At 47.4% G+C, this 21685-nt stretch overlaps 1 protein-coding gene across 1 annotated transcript in view; it reads right to left on the reverse strand.

Annotated features, from left to right (window-relative positions):
• Positions 1–16223: 16223 nt before the first annotated feature.
• Positions 16224–21685, reverse strand: part of LOC119929990 (homeobox protein CDX-4-like) — a 36436-nt gene continuing 30974 nt past the window's right edge. Inside the window, exons 3-4 of the mRNA XM_038748393.1 lie at positions 16541–16779; positions 16224–16467 (exon numbers count right to left, since the gene is read on the reverse strand). Of these exons, the coding sequence (XP_038604321.1) occupies positions 16224–16467; positions 16541–16779 (483 nt within the window). The remainder of the gene's footprint in view (positions 16468–16540; positions 16780–21685) is intronic.

The raw sequence follows: 21685 nt of genomic DNA on the forward strand, positions 1-21685 counted from the left end.
AGGCACCTGACAGCTCCTTTGATAAAAGGCGAGTTCTTCCCCCATGACCCTTGATCCCCGGAAATTTTTTTTATGGTAGTTTTTAAGTGCATATTATGAGCCAGACACTGTACTAAGCACTGGGGTAAATACTAGCTAATTAAGTTGGACACAGTCTCTGTCCCTCATGGGGCTCACAGTCTTAATCCCCATTTTACAGATGAGGTAGCTGAATTCCCAGACCAACACTTCGACCAGATTCATCAGAGTCAGCTGTAGCAGAATCCACTCTCTGCTCAGTGGGTACCCAGCCTGGCTTCTCCTCCTGCTTCCGTGGGTCCACTGGGGGACTGAGGGCCGACTGCGTGGTCATTGTGGACCTGATCCTGGCTCAGGTCCACCAGACCATAAGCTCCTTGAGGGCAGGGAGCATGTCTACCAACTCTATTGTATTCCCCCAAGTGCTTGGTATAGTGCACTATAGTATAAGTGCTCAATAAATACCATTGAGCTCAACACAGCTTAATTGATCGATTGATTGAATCTAGAGCTCTGTACAGGCTGATTCCACCTAGCTTAGTCTAGTTCTGCTAGGGAGGCACCTCTAGGGTAAAGGGCACCTCTGAACAGGATGTGAGCTAGGTCAAACAGGAATTTGGCCCACCCTCAGATGGTAACTGTCTCGTGGCTGAGTCCCAAGATGGGATAAGCCTTGGATTTCCCACCTGTTCAAAGTGCTACCTTCTGATATGGGCGGTCCTCCACTCATTCAATTATATTTAGTGTCTGCAGAGTACTGTACTAAGCGCTTGGGTAGACCATAAGCTCACTGTGGGCAGGGAACATGTCTACCAACTCTATTATATTGTACTCTTGCAAGTACAATGTAGCTTAGTACAGTGCTGTGCACACAGCAAGAGCTCAAGAAATAACCCTGATTGATGGGAAAAGTCACTGGACAGAAGTTGACTGTCCGAATCCGGCCTTGGCAGAATGGGCTTGAATCGGTTTGGCTCTTCTGGGGCAACTTGGACTGACTTCACCTTATGGTCATAAACTGGGTCACTGGACCCCCCCACCCACCCAATCTTGCTCCACTACTCCTTCACCCCCAGTGACTATATGAGTTGGAGGAGAGGAGGTAGAATGGAATTCCAAGACTCTGGCATTCTGGAATGTCTTGGCCACAGAATCCCAGAATGCTCTGGAACCTAAAATGGACACAGAGTGACTAGGCTCCATCCAGATGTGGCTGTCCAAGCATTTAGAGGGAGCAAGAGCTGATCTGATCTGGTAAACCAGGTTTACCCCAATTCTTGGATATTTTAAATTAAACATTTAATTCAGTGAGCAACAACCCTGTGCAGAGCACCGTACTAAGTGCTTGACAAGAGTGCAAATGAACTAGTTTACCTGATTCCTGCCCTCAAGGAGCTGACAATCCAGCAAGGGGAACTGACTCTAAAATTAACTACCACTTAGAGGAAGCAACCAAGTGTAGAGATAGGTTACCACAGGGCTGAAGTAAGAGTACTCAAAGTGCTGAAGTATCCTTCTACTCTACTTTAATTTCCCTTACCTGTAATTTCATGTCTGCCTCCTCCTGCAGACTGTAAGCTTCTTGTGGGCAGGTTTAGTGTCTCTCAACTCTATTGCTTTGCAGTAATAGTGCTCGGCACACAGTAAGCGTTCAGGAAATAGCACTGATTGAATGTTATAAGACAGGGAGATGAGCGATAACTATGTGAAGGCTTGCTGAAGGAGATGTGATTTCAGAATTTATAATTTATTTATATTAATGTCAGTCTCCCCCTGTAGACTGTAAGTTTGTTGTGGGCAGGGACTGTGTCTGTTTATTGTTATAGTATACTCTCCCAAGCTCTTAGTACACTGTTTTGCACACAAAAACATATGGCTGAACGAATGAATAAATATGCTCAATAAATAAGATTGAGTGAATGAATGAATGAATGAAAAGAAGAACTTTGAAAATGAAGAGAGCACTGGTTTACCAAATCCGGAGGGCAAGGGAGTTGCGGGCAAGAGCTGAGAAATGAGAATGAGGACTGGCTCTTGGGATTGTCACCGTCAGTGTGGCTCAGTGGAAAGAGCACGGGCTTTGGAGTCAGAGGTCATGGGTCATGGGTTCAAATCCCGGCTTCACCAACTGTCAGCTGTGTGACTTTGGGCAAGTCACTTAACTTCTCTGTGCCTCAGTTACCTCATCTGTAGAATGGGGATCAAAACTGTGAGCCCCCCTGGGACCACCTGATCACCTTTTAACCTCCCCAGCACTTAGAACAGTGCTTTGCACATAGTAAGTGCTTAACAAATACCACCATTATTATTATTATCTCCATCTGCCCATATTCCTTCACTCAATCGTATGTATTGAGTGCTTACTGTGTGCAGAGCACCGACCCCTTCCAGTGGAATTCATTCTGGAACAGGTCCCATGGGGCACTGTCCAAATCTAAAGGGGTGGTTGAGAAGGTGCTTACTATGTGCAAAGCACTGTTCTAAGAGCTTGGGAGAGTACAAGATTATTAGCAGCCATGTCCCCTGCCCATAATAAGCTGAATAATAATGGTGTTTGTTAAGTGCTTACTATGTGCCAGGCACTGTACTAAGTGCTGTGGTAGATACAAGGTAATTGGGTTGGACACAGTCCCCGTCCCACATGGGGCTCGCATTTTAAAATCCCCATTTTACAGAAGAGGTAACTGAGGCACAGAAAAATTGAGTGACTTGCTCGAGGTCACACAGCAGACAAGTGGCAGAGCAGGGATTAGAACCCAGGTTCTTCCGACTCCCAGGCCCTTTCTCTATCCACTAGGCCATTCCATTTCCCCAGCTGCTTCCCTTCTAGCTTACAGTCTCGAGAATGAGCTCCTTGGAGCAGGGAGTCTCAAAATGATACTCAGGAGCTCAAGAGTACTCACCGACTCCAATAAAATGCCCATCCCCAAGTGGGGTTTGTGAGCACCAAGAACTGGAAAAGTGGGAAAGGGGCAGATGTGAGTCAGTCATTCCCTTATTTTTTTCCCCTCCACTCCCCTCTCTTTCTCCCCTTCCTCTCCCGGCCCTTCTCTGTGGGCTGCAGGAATGACAGTTGTGGATGGGGACAGTGAGAGGAGGGAAAACGATTTTAACCTCAGAAGAGCAGAGAAGCATCCATCAGTATTGCCTGTGCTCTTTGAAAGAAGGGGGTTGATTATTCTAGAGGGGACCAGCCAGCTGTTCTTCATCTCCCTGGGGACAGATGGAGAAGAAAGGATCTTAGAAGCAGGAAGGGATTTGGTTAGACGTAAGCACTTTCTGACGGGGAGGTGAGGTAACCGTTGGAAGGGGTTGCCAAGTGAGGTGGTGGAGTCAGCTATCTCTGCGCTTGCAATCCATCGATCAATCGGTGTGTTTATTGAGCACTCCCTCTGTGCAGAGCACTGTTTTAAATGTTTGGGAGAATAATAATAATAATGATGGCATTATTAAGCACTTAAGCATTTGTTCTAAGCACTGAGGAGGTTACAAGGAGATCAGGTTGTCCCACAGGGGGCTCACAGTTTTAATCCCCATTTTACAGATGAGGGAACTGAGGCACAGAGAGGTGAAGTGACGTGCCCAAAGTCATACAGCTGATAATTGGCAGAGCTGGAATTCGAACACATGACCCCTGATTCCAAAGACCAGGCTCTTTCCACTGAGCCATGCTGCTTCAATACAGATGACAGACACGATCTTTGCTCTCAAGGAACTTGGTGGCATGTTATTGTTATTATTATTATTATTATTACCATAATAATAATAATAGTGGTATTTGTTAAGCACTTACTATGTGCCAGCCACTGTAATAAGCACTAGGGTGGATGCAAGTCCCTTCAAGGACGCAAGGCCCTTCAAGGCCCTCCCTTCAAGGCCCTGCTGAGAGCTCACCTCCTCCAGGAGGCCTTCCCAGACTGAGCCCCTTCCTTCCTCTCCCCCTCGTCCCCCTCTCCATCCCCCATCTTACCTCCCTCCCTTCCCCACAGCACCTGTATATATGTATATATGTTTGTACATATTTTTTTACTCTATTTATTTAATTTATTTGTACATATCTATTCTATTTATTTTATTTTGTTAGTATGTTTGGTTTTGTTCTCTGTCTCCCCCTTTAGACTGTGAGCCCACTGTTGGGTAGGGACTGTCTCTATATGTTGCCAATTTGTACTTCCCAAGCGCTTAGTACAGTGCTCTGCACATAGTAAGCACTCAATAAATACGATTGATGATGATGATGATGATGATGCAAGGAAATCAGGTCAGACAGAGTCCCTCTCCCATATGGGGCTCACAGTCTTAATCCCCATTTTACAGATGAGGTAACTGAGGCACAGAGAAATTAAGTGACTTGCTCAGGGTCACACAGCAGACAAGTGGTGCAGCTGGAATTAGAACCCAGGTCCTTCTGACTCCCAGGCCTGAGCTCTATCCACTAGGACCTGTTGAAGACTACAGTTCTGGGATTTTGAAGACCCCTAGAAGACAGCAGATATTATTTACAAGAAAATGTTTCATTCCCCAAGGTCTTTGAAAGCAGGGATCATGTCTACCTACTCTTTGTAGTGTGCTCTCCCAAGCACTTGGTACAGTGCTCTCTCTGTACATAGGCGCTCAATAAATGTCATTTCTTTGTTGATTGATTCCCCTTACTTTGATGACCTGTTTTATGGGAGGTGGCCTGTCATCAGATCCTTTAGTCCCCATCTAATGACTTCTCTGTCATGCCTGTCCCCAACCCCTTCTCTCGCCACTGACTTTCACTATCAGAGACAGCTATCTTTCTTTATCCTAGAGCTTTATCCCTCTTTCTCTGTTCTTTTTTATCTCTTGTTTATCCCACCCCCACCTCCTCCTTGGGCTTTCTAGTTCTTGCCAGTTTCCTTATCTGCATTTTCCCCCAAATCCATTTGAATTCCCTCCAGGACATCTGAACTTTATTCTTCTTAGCGACCGGACAGCCACAAGAGGCAGTTGTGGGGTGGAGGGTGGGAGCTGTGACGTGATACGGAGAAGCATGAGGAGTTGAGGGGACAGCAGATCTTTATCGAAATGGTTTTGGGGGGGGTGGTGGTGAGGGTGGAGGGGTGTGGAGGAGAGCTGGCTCAGATTGAGCCAGGGAAGAGAATTGGATGGTCAGAGATGACCCCTGTGGCCCAGTCTTCCCAGCCCACCCTTTGGCCCTGAGAGATGCTAGTCCCATCGTAGTCATTAAGAGGGGGTGAGTCACTACAATCATCCGAGACGACAAGGAGGACAATGGCAGGGTTTGGAGGGCGTGTGTGGAGCTGTCAGTTGGTTCAGAGTATTTACTGAGCACCTAATGTCCTCGGCCCAAAGAGTAGAGGGTCAGAGGGGAGAGAAGACACGAGTCCTTCCCTTGAGGGACTGAAAGTTTGACAGGCTGGCAGAAGGCCCACCCGTACAAACATCCAAAAAAACTTTAAAACATTAAAAGAAACACGCCAGCCTGTCCTTTATAGAAACACTTCTAATTCTCTTGGACAAATGACATCATGTGGGACAGGGACTCTGGATCCAAGCTGATTGTCTCATATCTGCCACAGTGGTTAGTGCAATCCTTGGTTCACAAAACCAAAACCACAATGATGACTGTTGTTTGCCATCCAGAGTTGGTGTGGAAAGATTCCTTGAAGGAGGCAGTTTCCCTGAGCGTTTTAAAGGAAAACCATCCAATCAATCAATCGCACTTACTGTGTGCAAAGCACTATTCAAAGTGCTTGGGAGAGTACAATATAACAGTTTAACAGTGTTGGTAGTCACTTTCCCTGCTCACAACAAGCTTACAGTCCAGAGGATCCCGGCTAGGCCAAGAGGCAAGGAGAGGCTCCTTCTCCCCGCTCTAAGAGAGGGGGACAGCTGCAGATCAGGGGGTGTGAGGGTGGGAGAGCCATGGAGGGGAGCTAGGGAACAGGTTGGGTTGGAGCAGCAACAGACAGATTGCAGCAGGACAAGAGGACACATCCGAAACAGATGGTCCATCCCTGAAGGATGGGAAAGACAATTGGAGTGACCAGTTACTTATGAAGAGACCCCCAAACTCCCTGGAAGACAAGGGGCTGGTCCTGGGACTTTCTCCAGCTTCCCGAGCCAGGTTCTAGACTGGATTCTCAGGTGCTCTCTGAGCTACATGCTCAAAGAGCAGGAGGCGGGGAATGTAGCTGGCCCTGCCGGACTTTCCCCACCTGGTGACTCGTCGGGGCTGCCAACAAAGGATAGGTGCAGGGCTCCTGGCAGAGATGTATGCTGCGATGGGTGCCGGGCCCTGGCCATTCTGGGCTTGAAAGGATTTTGCCCTTTGGTATGATCCTGTATGCTTTGGCATGCCCATAAAGTATTAGTGAGCCCAGAAGCGGTTGAATTTTTTATAGCTCATTACAAGGCACAGGGTGAGTGAGGAGCAATGGTGAGGAGGAGAAAAAGGCAGATTCCCAGAGGAATGAGGAAAAGCACAGAGGGGTTTCCTTTTTCTGTTTTCAGTTTCAAATCTAAGAAGGGTTTTCTGGGCTTTTCTGGGGTCTGGGGAAGAAATAAGACCAGTCACCAGTTGGAACTTTAATAATAATAATAATGATGATGGCATTTGTTAAGCGTTTACTATGTGCAAAGCACTGTTCTAAATGCTGGGGAGGATACAAGGCAATCAGATTGTCCCACGTGGGGCTCACAGTCTTCATCCCCATTTTACAGATGAGGTAACTGAGGCACAGAGAAGTTGTGACTTGCCCAAAGTCACACAGCTGACATTTGGTGGAGCTGGTAGTTGAACCCAGGACCATGTAACTTTCTTACACCTATGACGGGGGCGAGGTTATGGGAGGGGTGGGGGTCCCGAGACGAGCAAGTTGTTGCCAATTTGTACTTCCCAAGCGCTTAGTGCAATGCTCTGCACACAGTAAGCGCTCAATAAATGCGATTGAATGAATGAATGAAAGTCCCTCCCCCAGCCTCTGGGCAGGATTGCACCAGAACTGGAGAAAGCATTGTGGCCTAGTGGAAAGAGCACAGGACCAGGAGGCAGGAGATCTGGATTCTAATTCTGGCTCTGTCATCAGAATGCTGCGAGACCCTGGGCATGCCACTTAGCTTCTCTAAGCTTCAGTTTCTCCGTCGGTAAGAATGGGGATATGATACATGTTTTTCCCTGCACTGTGGGATAGGGACTATGTTGGATCTGCCTATAGTATTATCTACCCCAGCACGTGGAACATAGTAAGAGCTTAACAAACATCATGATTATGGTTAACCAGACCTTATCAATCAATCAATCATATTTATTGAGCGCTTACTGTGTGCAGAGCACTGTACTAAGCACTTGGGAAGTACAAGTTGGCAACAACCTTAATAATAATGTTGGTATTTGTTAAACGCTTACTGTGTGTGTTACCTTGATGCAAGGTAATCAAGGTTGTCCCACGTGGAGCTCACAGTCTTAATCCCCCTTTTACAGATGAGGGAACTGAGGCCCAGAGAAGTTAAGTGACTTGCCCACAGTCACACAGACCTTCTGATCCATCAGTCAACCAATTAATACTTATCGTGCTCCTTGTGCACAGCCCTGAACTAAACGCTTGAGAGAGAACAACAGAGTTTGAAAACATGATTCTTCCCCTCAAGGAGCTGCTTGAAAATTCAAAAACATCTCTCTGCTTGCCAGAAAATGTCTCCAGCCTAACTTTTGTATGAATATGGAAGCTAGCAGTGAGTATCAGTGTACTAAGAGTTTAGTAGAGTGCTCTGTACACAGTAAGCACTCAATAAATACCATTGTTGATGAACAGTAACACCTCAAATCAATCAATGGTGGAAAACAGAGCATTGGGATAAACTGGTCTGCCCACCTGAAAAGATGATGGATTCATTGCAATAAACTCAGCTCCTGAACTCAGTTATGACACCCTGCTCTCCCACAAGAGCCCCCCTTCCACAGAGAAAACTCTCCCTCTAAGCCACCGCACAACCCAGACAATCATTTAAGCCACCTGGGCCTCAGTTTCCTCATCTGTAAAATCAGTCTCCTGGTGGGATGTATTGAGCGCCTCCTGAGTTAGGAACACTGTACTAAGTGTTTGGGAGGGTACAGGTAGAAGCAAGACCCACATTCTCTGCCCTCACAGAGTTTATAATCTAAAGGGGGAGATACTACTAATAGTTGTAGTCATAGTATTTATGAAGAGCTTACTGTGTGCAGACCACCATATTGAGGCCTGGTTGAGATGGGACTTAGACACCTTGGGGAGTTGTAGGGGGTGTCACAATCAAAGAGTCTGAGCAGTGAGATGTCAGGAAGAAATTCAGCTCTCTCAGAATGAAATACTATAGCTGAGTAATAATTGGATATACAAATGGAAATCATATGCTTAGGATATGGATGTATGATTTACAAGGCCACACCTTCATTAATGTTGAACATTTATGTTTTCCTTCCATCTGGTTTCTCTTAGGTCTAGACTAATTCCCCTCAAATCTTGTTCGCCTGTTGAGGTGACCAATCCAAAGTCCCCCTAGTCTCCAAAATCCCAGATTTCCCAGCTGATTTCCTAGTTATTTGCTACCTCCTTCTTCCTATTTGCTATTTCCTACAGGCTCTATTTCTGCCTGGAAAAATGGTCTGTTCAAGAGTCTGGGAGAGGACCCCAATGGAGATGCTTGGAGAGATTTCCTGCTAATCTGCCCATCCCCAAGGGGACGTGCTAAGGATGCAGGATGATGCCTAACTCCCGGGGAGTCAACTGACTTATGACTTAAATAATGCCACCAGGGCCAAATCAAGAGTGAGTGGGAGGAGAGGGTCAGAGAGGAGACTGCAATCAATCAATCAATCCTATTGATTGAGTGCTTACTTAATAAACACTGTGGCCTAGTGGAATGAGCATGGGTCTTAGAGTCAGAGGACCTGGCTTCTAATCCTGCCTCTGCCACTTGCCTTCTGTGTGACCTTGGGCAAGTCACTTACCTTCTCTGTGGCTCAGTTTCCTCCTCTGTAAAAAAAAATCCCTGTTCTCCCTCCCCCTTAGATTATGAGTCCCATGTGGGCCGGGGACTGTGTCCACCCTGATTTTCTTTTACCTTCCCCAGTGCTTAATATGATGTACCTAATAAGCACTTAAATATCAGTTATTTCACTGTTCCACATGAGGCTCACAGTCTAAGTGGGATGGAGAAAAAGTATTGAATCCTCAGTGAACAGATAGGAAACCGAGATCTAGAGAAATTGAGACAGCCCATCCTCGACCCCAACTCTACCCTCTTGCTCCAGTTATCCACTGTCACTTTGTTTCTGGTTCCTGATGCTCATTGGACTGCATGCCCCATGTTGCCCATGTACAGTGCCTCAGCACTCAGTACACTGCCTGGCACATAGTAAGCACTTAACAAATACCACAATTATTATTATTATTATTGCAAATTCCTGGCAGCCTAGGGAGGCAACCACTGGAAACTCACTGGGATTCACTTTCCATCTGGTGTGGCACTCTGGTGGCCAGGGATGGAATCAGAAGGGGCTGGACAATTAATAATAATGGTAGTGTTTGTCAAGTCTTTACTGTGTACTAAGCATTGTACTAAGCACTGGGTTAGACATAAGATAATCAGGTCAGACGCAGTTCCTGTCCCTTACTGAGATCACATTCTAAGTAGTAGGGGGAACAGGTATTAAATTCCCATTTTTACTGAATCCCCATTTTACAGATGAGGAGCCAGAGGCCTAGGGAATAATAATAATAATAATGATGGTATTTACTAAGGGCTTACTGTGTGCAAAGCACTGTTCTAAGCGCTGGGGAGGTTACAAGGTGATCAGGTTGTCCCGTGGGGGGCTCACAGTTTTAATTCCCATTTTACAGATGAGGTAACTGAGGCACAGAGAGGTGAAGTGACTTGCCCAAAGTCACACAGCTGACAATTGGTGGAGCTGGGATTTGAACCCATGACCTCTGACAACAAAGCCTGTGCTCTATCCACTGAGCCACGCTGTTTCTTGAAGGAGAGCCGGGCCAAGTCTCATCCTGGAGTCCAAATGAGAATGCTTTTCAGCCTCCTCCTCTGCATGGACACCACACTTGCTGCTACACAGAGTACAAAATACCCTCCTGGTCTCTCCTGGCATGTCTGGCACCTGAGCAGGCATTCATTCAAATCACATTAGCTTCATTGTGGGCCAGGCAGACAGTAACTGCTGCTCCCGACCTCCACTCAAGGACACCCGCCTTGAGCTGCAGGGGACTCCAGGTATCAACACCCCCCACCCCCACCCCCAGCTAAGAAAAGAGTTCTCTTCCTTAGGGACAAGTTGGCTGTGTAGCTGAGCCTTGCTTAATTGTTAAAACTCCTATGGGACGATTTCTCCCACCTTTCTTAAGAGTGGATCAATCAATCAGTGGTACTTATTGAGCGCTTACTGTGTGCAGAGCATTGTACTTGGAAGGGTACAGTACAACAGAGTTGGTAGACACATTCCCGGCCCACCAGGAGTTTATGGTCTAGAGAGAACCTGTGGATGGTATCACCCTTACACTCGGAGCCCCAGGTGGGACAGGAATGTGTCTGACCCGATTCTTGCGTGTCTCCCCCAGTGCTTTAACACAGTGCTTGGCACAGGCTAAAAACTGAACCAATACCACAATCGTTATCATTATTTCCCCCTCCCCCCGCTTTATGGCAGCAGCTTTGGCATCGGGGATTGGGATGCAGGAAGTCAGGGGGAGGGGAGAAGGAGCGAAGAGGGTGAGGAAGGGGGGGGTGTCATAAATTTTAACCTTTGAACATTTCGTTCTGCAAACAGATTGTCTGGGTGCCTCACAACCTCTGCTTGGGAAGGAACTCCCAGCAACCTGGGAAAAGCTAGCTCTCAGCAAACCAGTCCAGGGTTAAGGTGGTTCTTCAAAGAATCCACTTATCTCCCCCGCTAACTCCTCCTGTTAGAGATAAGGGGAGATCTGGGCCCTCCCCAGTTACTTGAGTGAAGTCTTTCTCCTTGGAGTTTTCTTCCTCTCAGAAAGCCACCCCTTTTCTCTGATCTTTCAAGAATCCAAGCATTTCCACCTGCAAGTTTGAGGATTTGGGTTAAGAGCAGGCAGTCAGGAAAACAGACAAGTATTGCTACCGGACAGCTGGGATGGAAAGGGAGTGGGGGGCCAAGGGAGGTGGAATGGGGCTTGGGAGAGGCAGGAGAACTGGTCAGAAAGATGGGGCCTGATACGACCTGATGACCCCTTGGATTTGTGGAGCCCTTTGCACACAGTGAGCGCTCAATAAATAGAGAAGAAGCGTGACTCAGTGGAAAGAGCCTGGGCTTTGGAGTCAGAGGTCGTGGGTTCAAATCTCAGCTCTGCCACTTGTCAGCTGTGTGACATTGGGCAAGTCACTTAACTTCTCTGTGCCTCAGTTACCTCATCTGTTAAATGGGGATTAAGACTGAGCCCCACGTGGGACAACCTGATGATGTTGGATTCCCCCCCAGTGCTTAGAACAGTGCTTTGCACAGAGGAAGCGCTTAACAAATGCCATCATTATTATTATTCTTAAATGAATGAACTTTAAAAACCTTCCCCACATGCTCTTATGCTACTCACCTCATTTATCTTCACAGCAACCCCGTGGGGAAGGAATGTTGCTCCCATTTCACAGATGAGGAAACTAAGGCCCAAAGAGCTTAGGTGACCAGAAAAGCCCATTTAGGTGGAGACTGTCATTTCAAGCAGGCCCAGAAACTCATGGGAGAACAAGGGTTTGGGGTTCCAGTGCCAAAAGCCCTGAGGGACTCTGTCCTACCACCCAAATGGCCTAAGAATGGACTTGTTAAGGTCCCGTTTTCTGTTAGTGTGATGAGAGGGTAACACTTGGCAGGAACAGAGAAGATGAGGTGGTGGAGGGTAGAAGTAGAGCAGGGATCATCTTTGCCACTTGCATCACTGCCACTGCTGAGCAGTTACTGGTTCTCACTGGGCACTTCCAGGCCTTCCAGCTGTTTCCAGCTACTGCAATAATTGTGTTTTTTGTTTTTTGTTAAGTACCTACCATGTGCCAAACACTGTACTAAATGCTGGGGTAGATTACAAGATCATCAGGTCCCACAAGGGCTCCACGGTCCAAGTATGAGGGAGAACACGTATTGAATGCTCATTTTGCAACTGGGCAAGTCACAAGGTCACCCAGCACACAAGTGGCCCGTTGTTGGGTAGGGACCATCTCTATATGTTGCCGAGGTGTACTTCCCAAGCGCTTAGTACAGTGCTCTGCACACAGTAAGCGCTCAATAAATACGATTGAATGAATGAATGAATGAACTCCTGGGCCTTTCCACTAGACCAGGGTGCCTCTCCTCACCTGGCTTCCCTTTTCCCCCTCATCTCTGGTTCCACCCCTTTTCTGGATCCCGGCCCCTGGGAGATTTCTGGTTCCTGTTTGTAATAATAATAATAATAATGATAACATTTATTAAGCGCTTACTATGTGCAAAGCACTGTACTAAGCGCTGGGGAGGCTATAAGGTGATCAGGTTGTCCCATGGGGGTTCTCACAGTCTTAATCCCCATTTTACAGATGAGGAAACTGAGGCCTAGAGAAGTGAAGTGACTTGCCCAAGTTTGTACAATGGACCTTATTTCCAGGCATCTGAAGGATTGTAATGCCTCCAGTTTAAGTAGGAGGGAGAATAGGTATTGACTCTCCATTGTACAGTTTAGGCACAGAGAAGTGAAGTGACTTGCCCAAAGTCACTTGGCTTGGCAAGTGGGGACACCAAGATTAGAACTCAGGTCCTCTGACTCCCAGGCCTGGGCTCTACTCACTAGGCCAAGCACTTAAAAAATAAACAAAATAAAAAAAACAAGCCAAAAATCTTCCTTTTTTTAAAAGCCTTTCATCAGGACTAGCTGTTGGCATGGTTCAAGCCTGTCTTCTTTTCAGGTCATTTTGGGGAGTGGGGGAGACTGTGCGTGTTCTTCTAAAGCCATCTTTCAGGAATGGCTAAACCAGAAAGGGCTTTTCAAACCTCTCTGGGTGGAAGCCAGGAAACAATTGGGAAACTAACTGGGAAATGGGAGACTAACTGGAGGGAGACTAATTAGGAAATGGTTAGGGGGCATAGTTCTGAGCCTCAGGAAAGCTCTTTGGAAAGATGGCTATCCCCAAGGGTCACTTTTCAAGATGGCCTTACTACTCATTTCTCTGCAGATGAGGCCAAGGAGGAGAGCTCACTTGCCTGTGATAGTCGCTGGTCGAGAGTGATGAATGAACCTCAATCCTGAGACTTGCCAGTCCAGGAATCCGCATGGAGGAACTGGTTGCAGTCCTAGTATTTTGCCGAGCACCACTAACACTGCCTTGCCCCTCCTGGGAGTGTTTCTATTGACACCTGGGATGCAGTGAGCTAATAGGCTTGCCCAGAATCCCAGCTTGGATGCTTTAGGGGTCTGATCCATAAATGGTATTCCTTCCGACACTGTGGACCACCCCCTTCTCCTCAACACGCTATCTAAACCTTGGCTTCACATTGGCTTCACAGACTCCTTCCTCTCCTGGTTCTCCTCTTATCTCTCTGGTCGTTCATTCTCAGTCTCTTTTGCAGGCTCCTCCTCCCCCTCCCATCCCCTTACTGTGGGGGTTCCTCAAGGTTCAGTTCTTGGTCCCCTTCTGTTCTCGATCTACACTCACTCCCTTGGTGACCTCATTCGCTCCCACGGCTTCAACTATCATCTCTATGCTGATGACACCCATATCTTCAACTATCATCTCTATGCTGATGACACCCAAATCTACATCTCTGACCCTGCTCTCTTCCCCTCCCTCCAGGCTCACATCTCCTCCTGCCTTCAGGACATCTCCATCTGGATGTCTGCCCGCCACCTAAAACTCAACATGTCCAAGACTGAACTCCTTGTCTTCCCTCCTAAACCCTGCCCTCTCCCTGACTTTCCCATCACTGTTGACAGCACTACCATCCTTCCCGTCTCACAAGCCCGTAACCTTGGTGTCATCCTCGACTCCGCTCTCTCGTCCACCCCTCACATCCAAGCCGTCACCAAAACCTGCTGGTCTCAGCTCCACAACATTGCCAAGATCCGCCCTTTCCTCTCCATCCAAACTGCTACCCTGCTCGTTCAAGCTCTCATCCTATCCCATCTGGACTACTGTATCAGCCTCCTCTCCAATCTCCCATCCTCTTGTCTCTCCCCACTTCAATTCATACTTCACACCGCTGCCTGGATTGTCTTTGTCCAGAAACGCTCTGGGCATGTTACTCCCCTCCTCAAAAATCTCCAGTGGCTACCAATCAACCTACGCATCAGGCAGAAACTCCTCACCCTCGGCTTCAAGGCTATCCATCACCTCACCCCCTCCTACCTCACCTCCCTTCTCTCTAAAGCCCAGCCCGCACCCTCTGCTCCTCTGCCGCTAATCTCCTCACCGTGCCTCATTCTCGCCTGTCCCGCCATCGACCCCCGGCCCACGTCATCCCCCTGGCCTACGTCATCCCCCTGGCCTGGAATGCCCTCCCTCCGCACATCCACCACGCTAGCTCTCTTCCTCCCTTCAAGGCCCTACTGAGAGCTCACCTCCTCCAGGTGGCCTTCCCAGACTGAGCCCCCTCCTTCCTCTCCCCCTCCTCCCCCTCTCCACCCCCCTGCCTTACCTCCTTCCCTTCCCCACAGCACCTGTATATATGTATATATGCTTGTACATATTTATTACTCTATTTATTTATTTTACTTGTACATATCTATTCTATTTATTTTCTTTTGTTAATATGTTTTGTTTTGTTCTCTGTCTCCCCCTTCTAGACTGTGAGCCCACTGTTGGGTAGGGACCGTCTCTGTATGTTGCCAACTTGTACTTCCCAAGTGCTTAGTACAGTGCTCTGCACACAGTAAGTGCTCAATGAATATGATTGATTGATTGATTGATTACAGTCTTATGTGTGGTTTTCTTGTAAGTGTGATATTTGTTAAGCGCTTACTGCATGCCACGCACTATACTATGTGCTGGGTTGGATACAAGCAAATTGGGTTGGACACAGTTCCTGTCCCACATAGGACTCACAGTCTCAATCCCCATTTTACAGATGAGGGAACTGAGGCTCGGAGAAGTGAAGTGACTTGCTCAAGGTCACACGGCAGACAAGTGGCGGAGCCGGGATTAAAACCCACGATCTTCTGACTCCCGGGCCCGTGCTCTATCCACTGTTCCATGCTGTTTCAGAAGCAACCTTTTGACAGGTTCCAAGAAATCTCCAGGCGTGCTGAAATTTTGGCCAGCCTGTTAAAACGCTCTCCTATGTTCCCTAGTGTCTTTCTCCCAGTCTTTCCCAAGCTCTGCCTCTTTCGACAGTTTCCAAGAAATCTCCAGGCATGCTGAAATTTTGGCCAGCCTGTTCAAAGGCTCTCCTGTGTTCCCTAGTGTCTTTCTCCCAATCTTTTCCAAGCTCTGCCCCCTCTCCATCTGGAGAGCCCCGGTGTGTGTGAAGTTGTCCAGACCCAGGTAAGAAACCACTTGCGATAGGACACCCAGGATCGCCACTCCAGGGAAACCAAACCAAAAGGCATTAATTATTTTGGCTGAGTTGGTCCATCTGGCTTTGCATCGTTGCCTGATATCTTTTCTTTTAGACTCTGAACATATGCCAGCTAGCACACCTTCAAAAATAAAAGAGAACTTTTCGACAGATTCACTTCAAGGAAGAGGTCAGGCTCCTCTGAAAATATTTACTAAAACATCTCTGGCTTTGAAAGGTTGTTCTTTCTCATATATATATACACACAGTCATTCAGTTTGGTGCCCTGCTTTGGCCCTCTGGCAATACTATACAACATAATTAGAGGAAAACAAAGATCTACAGATAGATGTACAGGTAAACGTAAGAATGTACGGGCAAAATTGTAAGCAATTTGTAAAACTGGGAGAAGATCACCCTAGAACGTCACCCTCTGGAAACTTTTTTTCCTGCTCTTTTTCCAATCCCATTGTGGCTTTCCCGTGTCTATGGGGTGTTCCCAGATTTCATGATAGCTGGGGGAACGAGCATCGTCATCATCTTTGACGGCACTGCCTGCTCCTCAAGAGCCTGAATGTCCCGCTTGATACCACTCCACACTGGCTGTTCCCCTGCTCTCGGCACAAGGGGATTTTCCTATTTGTTCTTTTCTTCCAAACCCAATCTTAAGAATAGGATTCTGAAAGACTCAGTCACTTTGAACTAGATTTGCAAAGGCCCTGACGATTTTTGGAAGCGGTTTTGGGGTGGGACGGGGAGGAGGAAGAGAGACTATAAAAACCCTGAGAATTTCCAAGTCCTCGAACAGCTTGGGTCCAGGCTGAACGCCTTGAAGTCTGAAGGGATCGGGCCCACCCTCTGGGCAACCGGCCCGGCCCCCACCAAGAGGGGGTGTCCACGCTCTGTGGCAGCCGCAGCCCGGGGGGAACGATCTGCGAGGGAGATGGGAGGCCCTCAGGGACCCCAACGCCAGCCCCTCAGCTTCACTGAGAGACAATGACTTGCTGCATGGACAGTCCATTGAGAGCCAGGGTGGGCGTCGGTGGCTGTGGAGGAGGGGGTGGGGGCGGCGGGGGGAACAAGGCCCCGGACAGGTCCGAACAAGTCACCGGGTCAGATCCGGGCACGGGGCTCACGGACCCTGAGTCACTCTGGATGGTGCCTAAACTGCCGTCAAAATGAGTCATTTTCTTCTTCATGAGTTTTCGCTCTTTGGCTCTGCGGTTCTGGAACCAGATCTTCACCTGGTGGAAAAGAAAGCGAGAGACAATCAAACGATCCCAAGGTCAGTGGGACTTCTTGAGCTGAGTGCAGAGCACTGTACTAAGTGCCTGGGAGGGTGCGATGATTGTGGTATTTGTTTGGTGCTTACTATGTGCCAAGCACAGTTCTAAGTGCTAGGGTAATAATAATAATAATAATGATGGCATTTATTAAGCACTTACTATGTGCAAAGCACTGTTCTAAGCGCTGGGGAGGTTACAAGGTAATCAGGTTGTCCCATGGGGGGCTCACAGTCTTAATACCCATTTTACAGACAAGGTAACTGAGGCATAGAGAAGTTAAGTGACTTTCCCAGAGTCACACAGCTGACAATTGGTGGAGTGGGGATTTGAACCCACGACCTCTGACCCCAAAACCCGTGCTCTTTCCACTGAGCAACGCTGCTTCTTGAGATAATCAGTTTGGACACAATCTCTGTTCCACCTGGGGCTCACAGTCGGAGTAGGAGGGAGACTGAGTATTGCACTCCCATTTTACAGATCAGGAAATTGAGGCCCAGAGAAGTGAAGTGATTTGCCCAAGGTCACACAGCAGACAAGAGGGAGAGCTGGGATTAGAAAAGCAGCATGGCTCAGTGGAAAGAGCTCAGGCTTGGGAGTCAGAGGTCATGGGTTCTAATCCCGGCTCTGCTACTGTCAGCTGTGTGACTTTGGGCAAGTCACTTAACTTCTCTGTGCCTCAGTTCCTTCATCTGTAAAATGGGGATTAAGACTGTAAGCCCCCCTTGGGACAACCTGATTACCTTGTATCCCCCCAGTGCTTAGAACAGTGCTTGGCACATAGTAAGCGCATAACAAATACCATCATTATTATTAGAACCCAGGTTCTCTGACTCCAAGGTGTCATGTTCTTTCCACTAGGCTCCACTCCTCCTCTAATATAATTGATAGACATGATCACTGGCAGGGTTTCAGCAACAACTCAGCGGACCACTAATTCCAGGTATCCAGAACAAAACAATCACCCATTCGAGATGTTCAAAGGTGTTTAGCCCATGGAGAACCAGAAGCTGTCTTCTCTTCTGGCACATTAATTCATTCATTTATTCATTCAATCACATTTCTTCAGCATTTACTGTGTGCAGAGCACTGTACTAAGCACTTGGAAAGTACAATCTGGCAATAAATACAGACAATCCCTACCCAACAATGGGCTCACAGTCTGGAAGCGGGGGAATAATGATGGTATTTGTTAAATGCTTACTATGTGCCAAGCACTGTTCTAAGCACTGAGGTAGATACATGGAAATCAGGTTGCCCCACGTGGGCTCACAGTCTTCACCCCCATTTTACAGATGAGGTAACTGAAGCAAAGAGAAGCCAAGTTACTTGCCCAAAGTCACACAGCAGACAAGGGGTGGAACCGGGACTAGAACCCATGACCTCAGATTTAAGTCTTCTTGGCCTATATGGCTGAGCTCAAACCCACCTGCCCGCAAGGGTATTCTGGAAACTTTTAGAAAAAATATTTGTTTTAAAATCACTCTCTGCTCCCCCTTTCCCCCAACCTCTCAATCTGTTTTCTTCTTTTCTCTCCAAGGATTCCAATTAATAATATTTACTGACCATCTGCTGTATGTAAAGAATTGCACTAAGTGCTTAGGAGAGTACAATCCCACTAGACTGTAAACTCCTTGAGAGCAGGGATCGTGTCTCCCTGACTTTATTGTACCGCGCACTCTCAAGCATTTAGTCCAGTGCTCTGTGGGGAATAAGCGCTCAATAAATATCATTGATTGACAAGTTGACTGAACGTACATGATACAATCCCTGACCGCTGTGCAATTTACAATCTAATGGGGGAAGCAGGCTGAAATAAATCAATCACAGAGACGGAGCAGGAGGAAGAATTCAGATACACCTAGTAATTGCAAGAGTAACAAAATTCGGCCGTGAGCCCCATGAGGGACCAACTTGATTCTCTTGTATCTACCCCAGCACTTAGTACAAGACTGGGCATATATTAAGTGCTCAACAATACCTGAATTACTAATGAGTGAATAATGAGGTAAAGCATATAAACAATACACAAGTGCGAACGTAGATGTTGAGATGAAATATTCTGGGGTGGAAATGAATTGGGGAAAGTACCCTGGAGGAAGTGGGATTTTAGGAGAGCTTTGAAGCTGAGGGGGCCTAACAAGCAGATCTGGCACAGGGCTTACAGTCTAAATAGGAGGGAGAACAGGAATTAAATTTCCATTTGACAGATGAGGAACCCGAGACACAAAAAAAGTTATGTGACTTGCCCAAAATCAAACAGCAGGTACGAGGAAAACAAGTGAGAAAACCAGGAAAATACCCAAACCAAACACCCAAGGGGCCTCCAATTCAGCCCCAAAACACCCAGCTTCCCCATGGGCTGTGAGTTTGAGACCCACCCTCCCCAAGCTCCTCTCTCTGTCTCTCGTTTCCTCAGGCAAACCCATTCGGGACCCAAGCTCTGGGAGGGGAAACAGACAAACAGGAGACGCTGGTAGTTGGGAAGTTTCTGAGAATAGGCAGTTTGTCTTGGTCCCCTTGGTGACAGGGTCTCCTCCCCCTTGCCCCACCCTGGATCTGGAGGTGGGGCCCATCTGACATGGGACACTCTGCCGCCAAGTTGTGGCTGCTCCCGTTTGGCAATAGCCAACAGATGTGGACAGAGCCCTGGCCAAATTCCCTTAAGTCCACAGTCCTTGGGCAATCATTCCTGCGTCATCATCCTACACGGTGGTTTCCCTGGTTTGCCAAAAGGATGTGCTCAACTAAAGCATCCATTGCCAGGGCAGAGTGGCGGATTCAGGGGAAGTGTGATCAAAAGAGATGCCCACCACATTTTAAGTTTTCGTCACTTCCCACTGCAACAGCCTCCTCACAGGTCTCCCGCCTCCAGCCTCTTCATTCATTCATTCAATCGTATTTATTGAGTGCTTACTGTGTGCAGAGCACTGTACTAAACGCTCCTTCAGTATAAAGTCAGCCCCCTGCCCAGATCATCATTCTAAATTGTTATTTGAAACCTGTCTCTCCACTCCTCAGAAACCTCCAACAGGTACCCATCACCCACTGCATCAAGCAGAAACTCTTGCTCATTTGCTCCAAGTCTCCCCCTTCCTCTCCCCCCCCCCCCCCCCCCCGTTTTACCTAATCTGCTCTAGTCACCTGCTACTCACCAGCTGGTGCTCTTCCTTCCTCCCAAATTCACCTTCCAACTTCTCCCTCCTACTCAGATGTGAAACCCTAGGAACTAGCCTTTCTTTCCATAGACTTGAAGGGAACAGGTCTGGGGCCAGGGGGTCTCAATCTGAACAGGAATTCACCAATAATGATAAGGGCTATTTTGTTTATAATAATGATAATAATAATAATATTCAATATTTGTTAAACACTTACTATAGTGCCAAGATAATCGTGGGTTGGATGCAGTCCCCATCCCACATGGGGATCACAGGCTAAGGGGGAGGGAGAATAGGGATTTCACTTCATTTTACATATGAAGAACCTGAGGCCCAGAGAAGTGAAGGTGACCCAGGAGGCATGTGTCAAAACCCAGATTCCTGACTCCTAGCCCTGTGTGCTTTTTCACTAAGATGCAATGCTTCCCCACAGCCTCCAAAGTCTTCTCTGGATTTGGACATTCAGGGAGAAGTCCTTCAGCCTCCAAAGAAGAACAAGGTTAATGATAACTGTGGTATTTGTTAAGTTCTTACTATGTGCCACGCACTGTACTAAGCACTGGGATAAATCCAAGATACTCAGGTTAGACACAGTCCCTGTACCACTTGGAGCCCACGGTCTTAGTCCCCATTTTACAGATGAGGAAACTGAGGCACAGAGAAGTTAAGTGACTTGCCCAAAGTGACCCAGCAGACAGGTTGTGGAGGCAGAATTAGAACCCAGGTCCTCTGACTTCTAAACCCAGCTCTTTCTACTAGAACACTTCTTCTCAATGCTAATACTGTTGGCTCACCTCCTTTGCATCCTGCATGCCTTTTCTCATGCAGGGGAATCCCTGGGGAAGCTCCCCTATGCTTCCTATGAACTCGTGCTCTTGACTCTCCCAAAGAAACACCTGACCTCCCCCTCACCCAAGGCCTCATCCATGCCTCTCCAAAGCCCTTCTAGAAAGCCACCTCCTCCAGGAGTTCTTCCCCAATTGACTACATCCCCCCTTTCCATTTGAGTCCTCAAGCATTCATCTGCTTATTCATCAATTCCTGATCTATCTCTGTCCCCTGTGATGATTCTCTGCAACCATTTTCTTGATCTTAACTTCGGCATAGTCATTGATTTACAGGCTACTCTCTCTTTTCAGACTGCAAGTTCTCAAGGGCATGGATAATAATAACAATAATTTGAATAATAATAAAAATAATGGCACCTGTTAAGCACTTACTATGTGTCAATCACTGTTCTAATCGCTGGGGTAGATACAAGTTACTCAGGTCAGACACAGACCCTGTCCCACATGGGACTCACCACCTAAGTAGGAGGAAGAACAGGCCTTCTTAGTCTGTGAGCCCCCTTGTGGGACCTGATTATCTTGTATCTATCAATCAATCAATGGTATTGATCGAGTGCTTATTATGTGCAGAACACTGTACTAAGCACTTGGGAGAGTACAGTACAGCAGAGTTAGCAGAAACATTCCCTGCCTACAATGAGCTTACAGTCTAGAGGGGGAGACAAATATGAATATAAATAAACAATTTATAATACATAACTTAAAGATATGTAATAAATGCTGTGGGGTTGAGGGTCCGGTGAATATTAAATGCCCGAAGGTCACAGATCCAAGTGCAGAAATGACTCAGAAGGGAGAGAGAGAGAGAGCCAGGGAAAACAGGGCATTGGGGAAGGCCTTTTGGACAAGGTGTGACTTTGA

This window comes from Tachyglossus aculeatus, chromosome 6 (genome assembly GCF_015852505.1).
Source record: "Tachyglossus aculeatus isolate mTacAcu1 chromosome 6, mTacAcu1.pri, whole genome shotgun sequence".
NCBI lineage: Eukaryota > Metazoa > Chordata > Mammalia > Monotremata > Tachyglossidae > Tachyglossus > Tachyglossus aculeatus.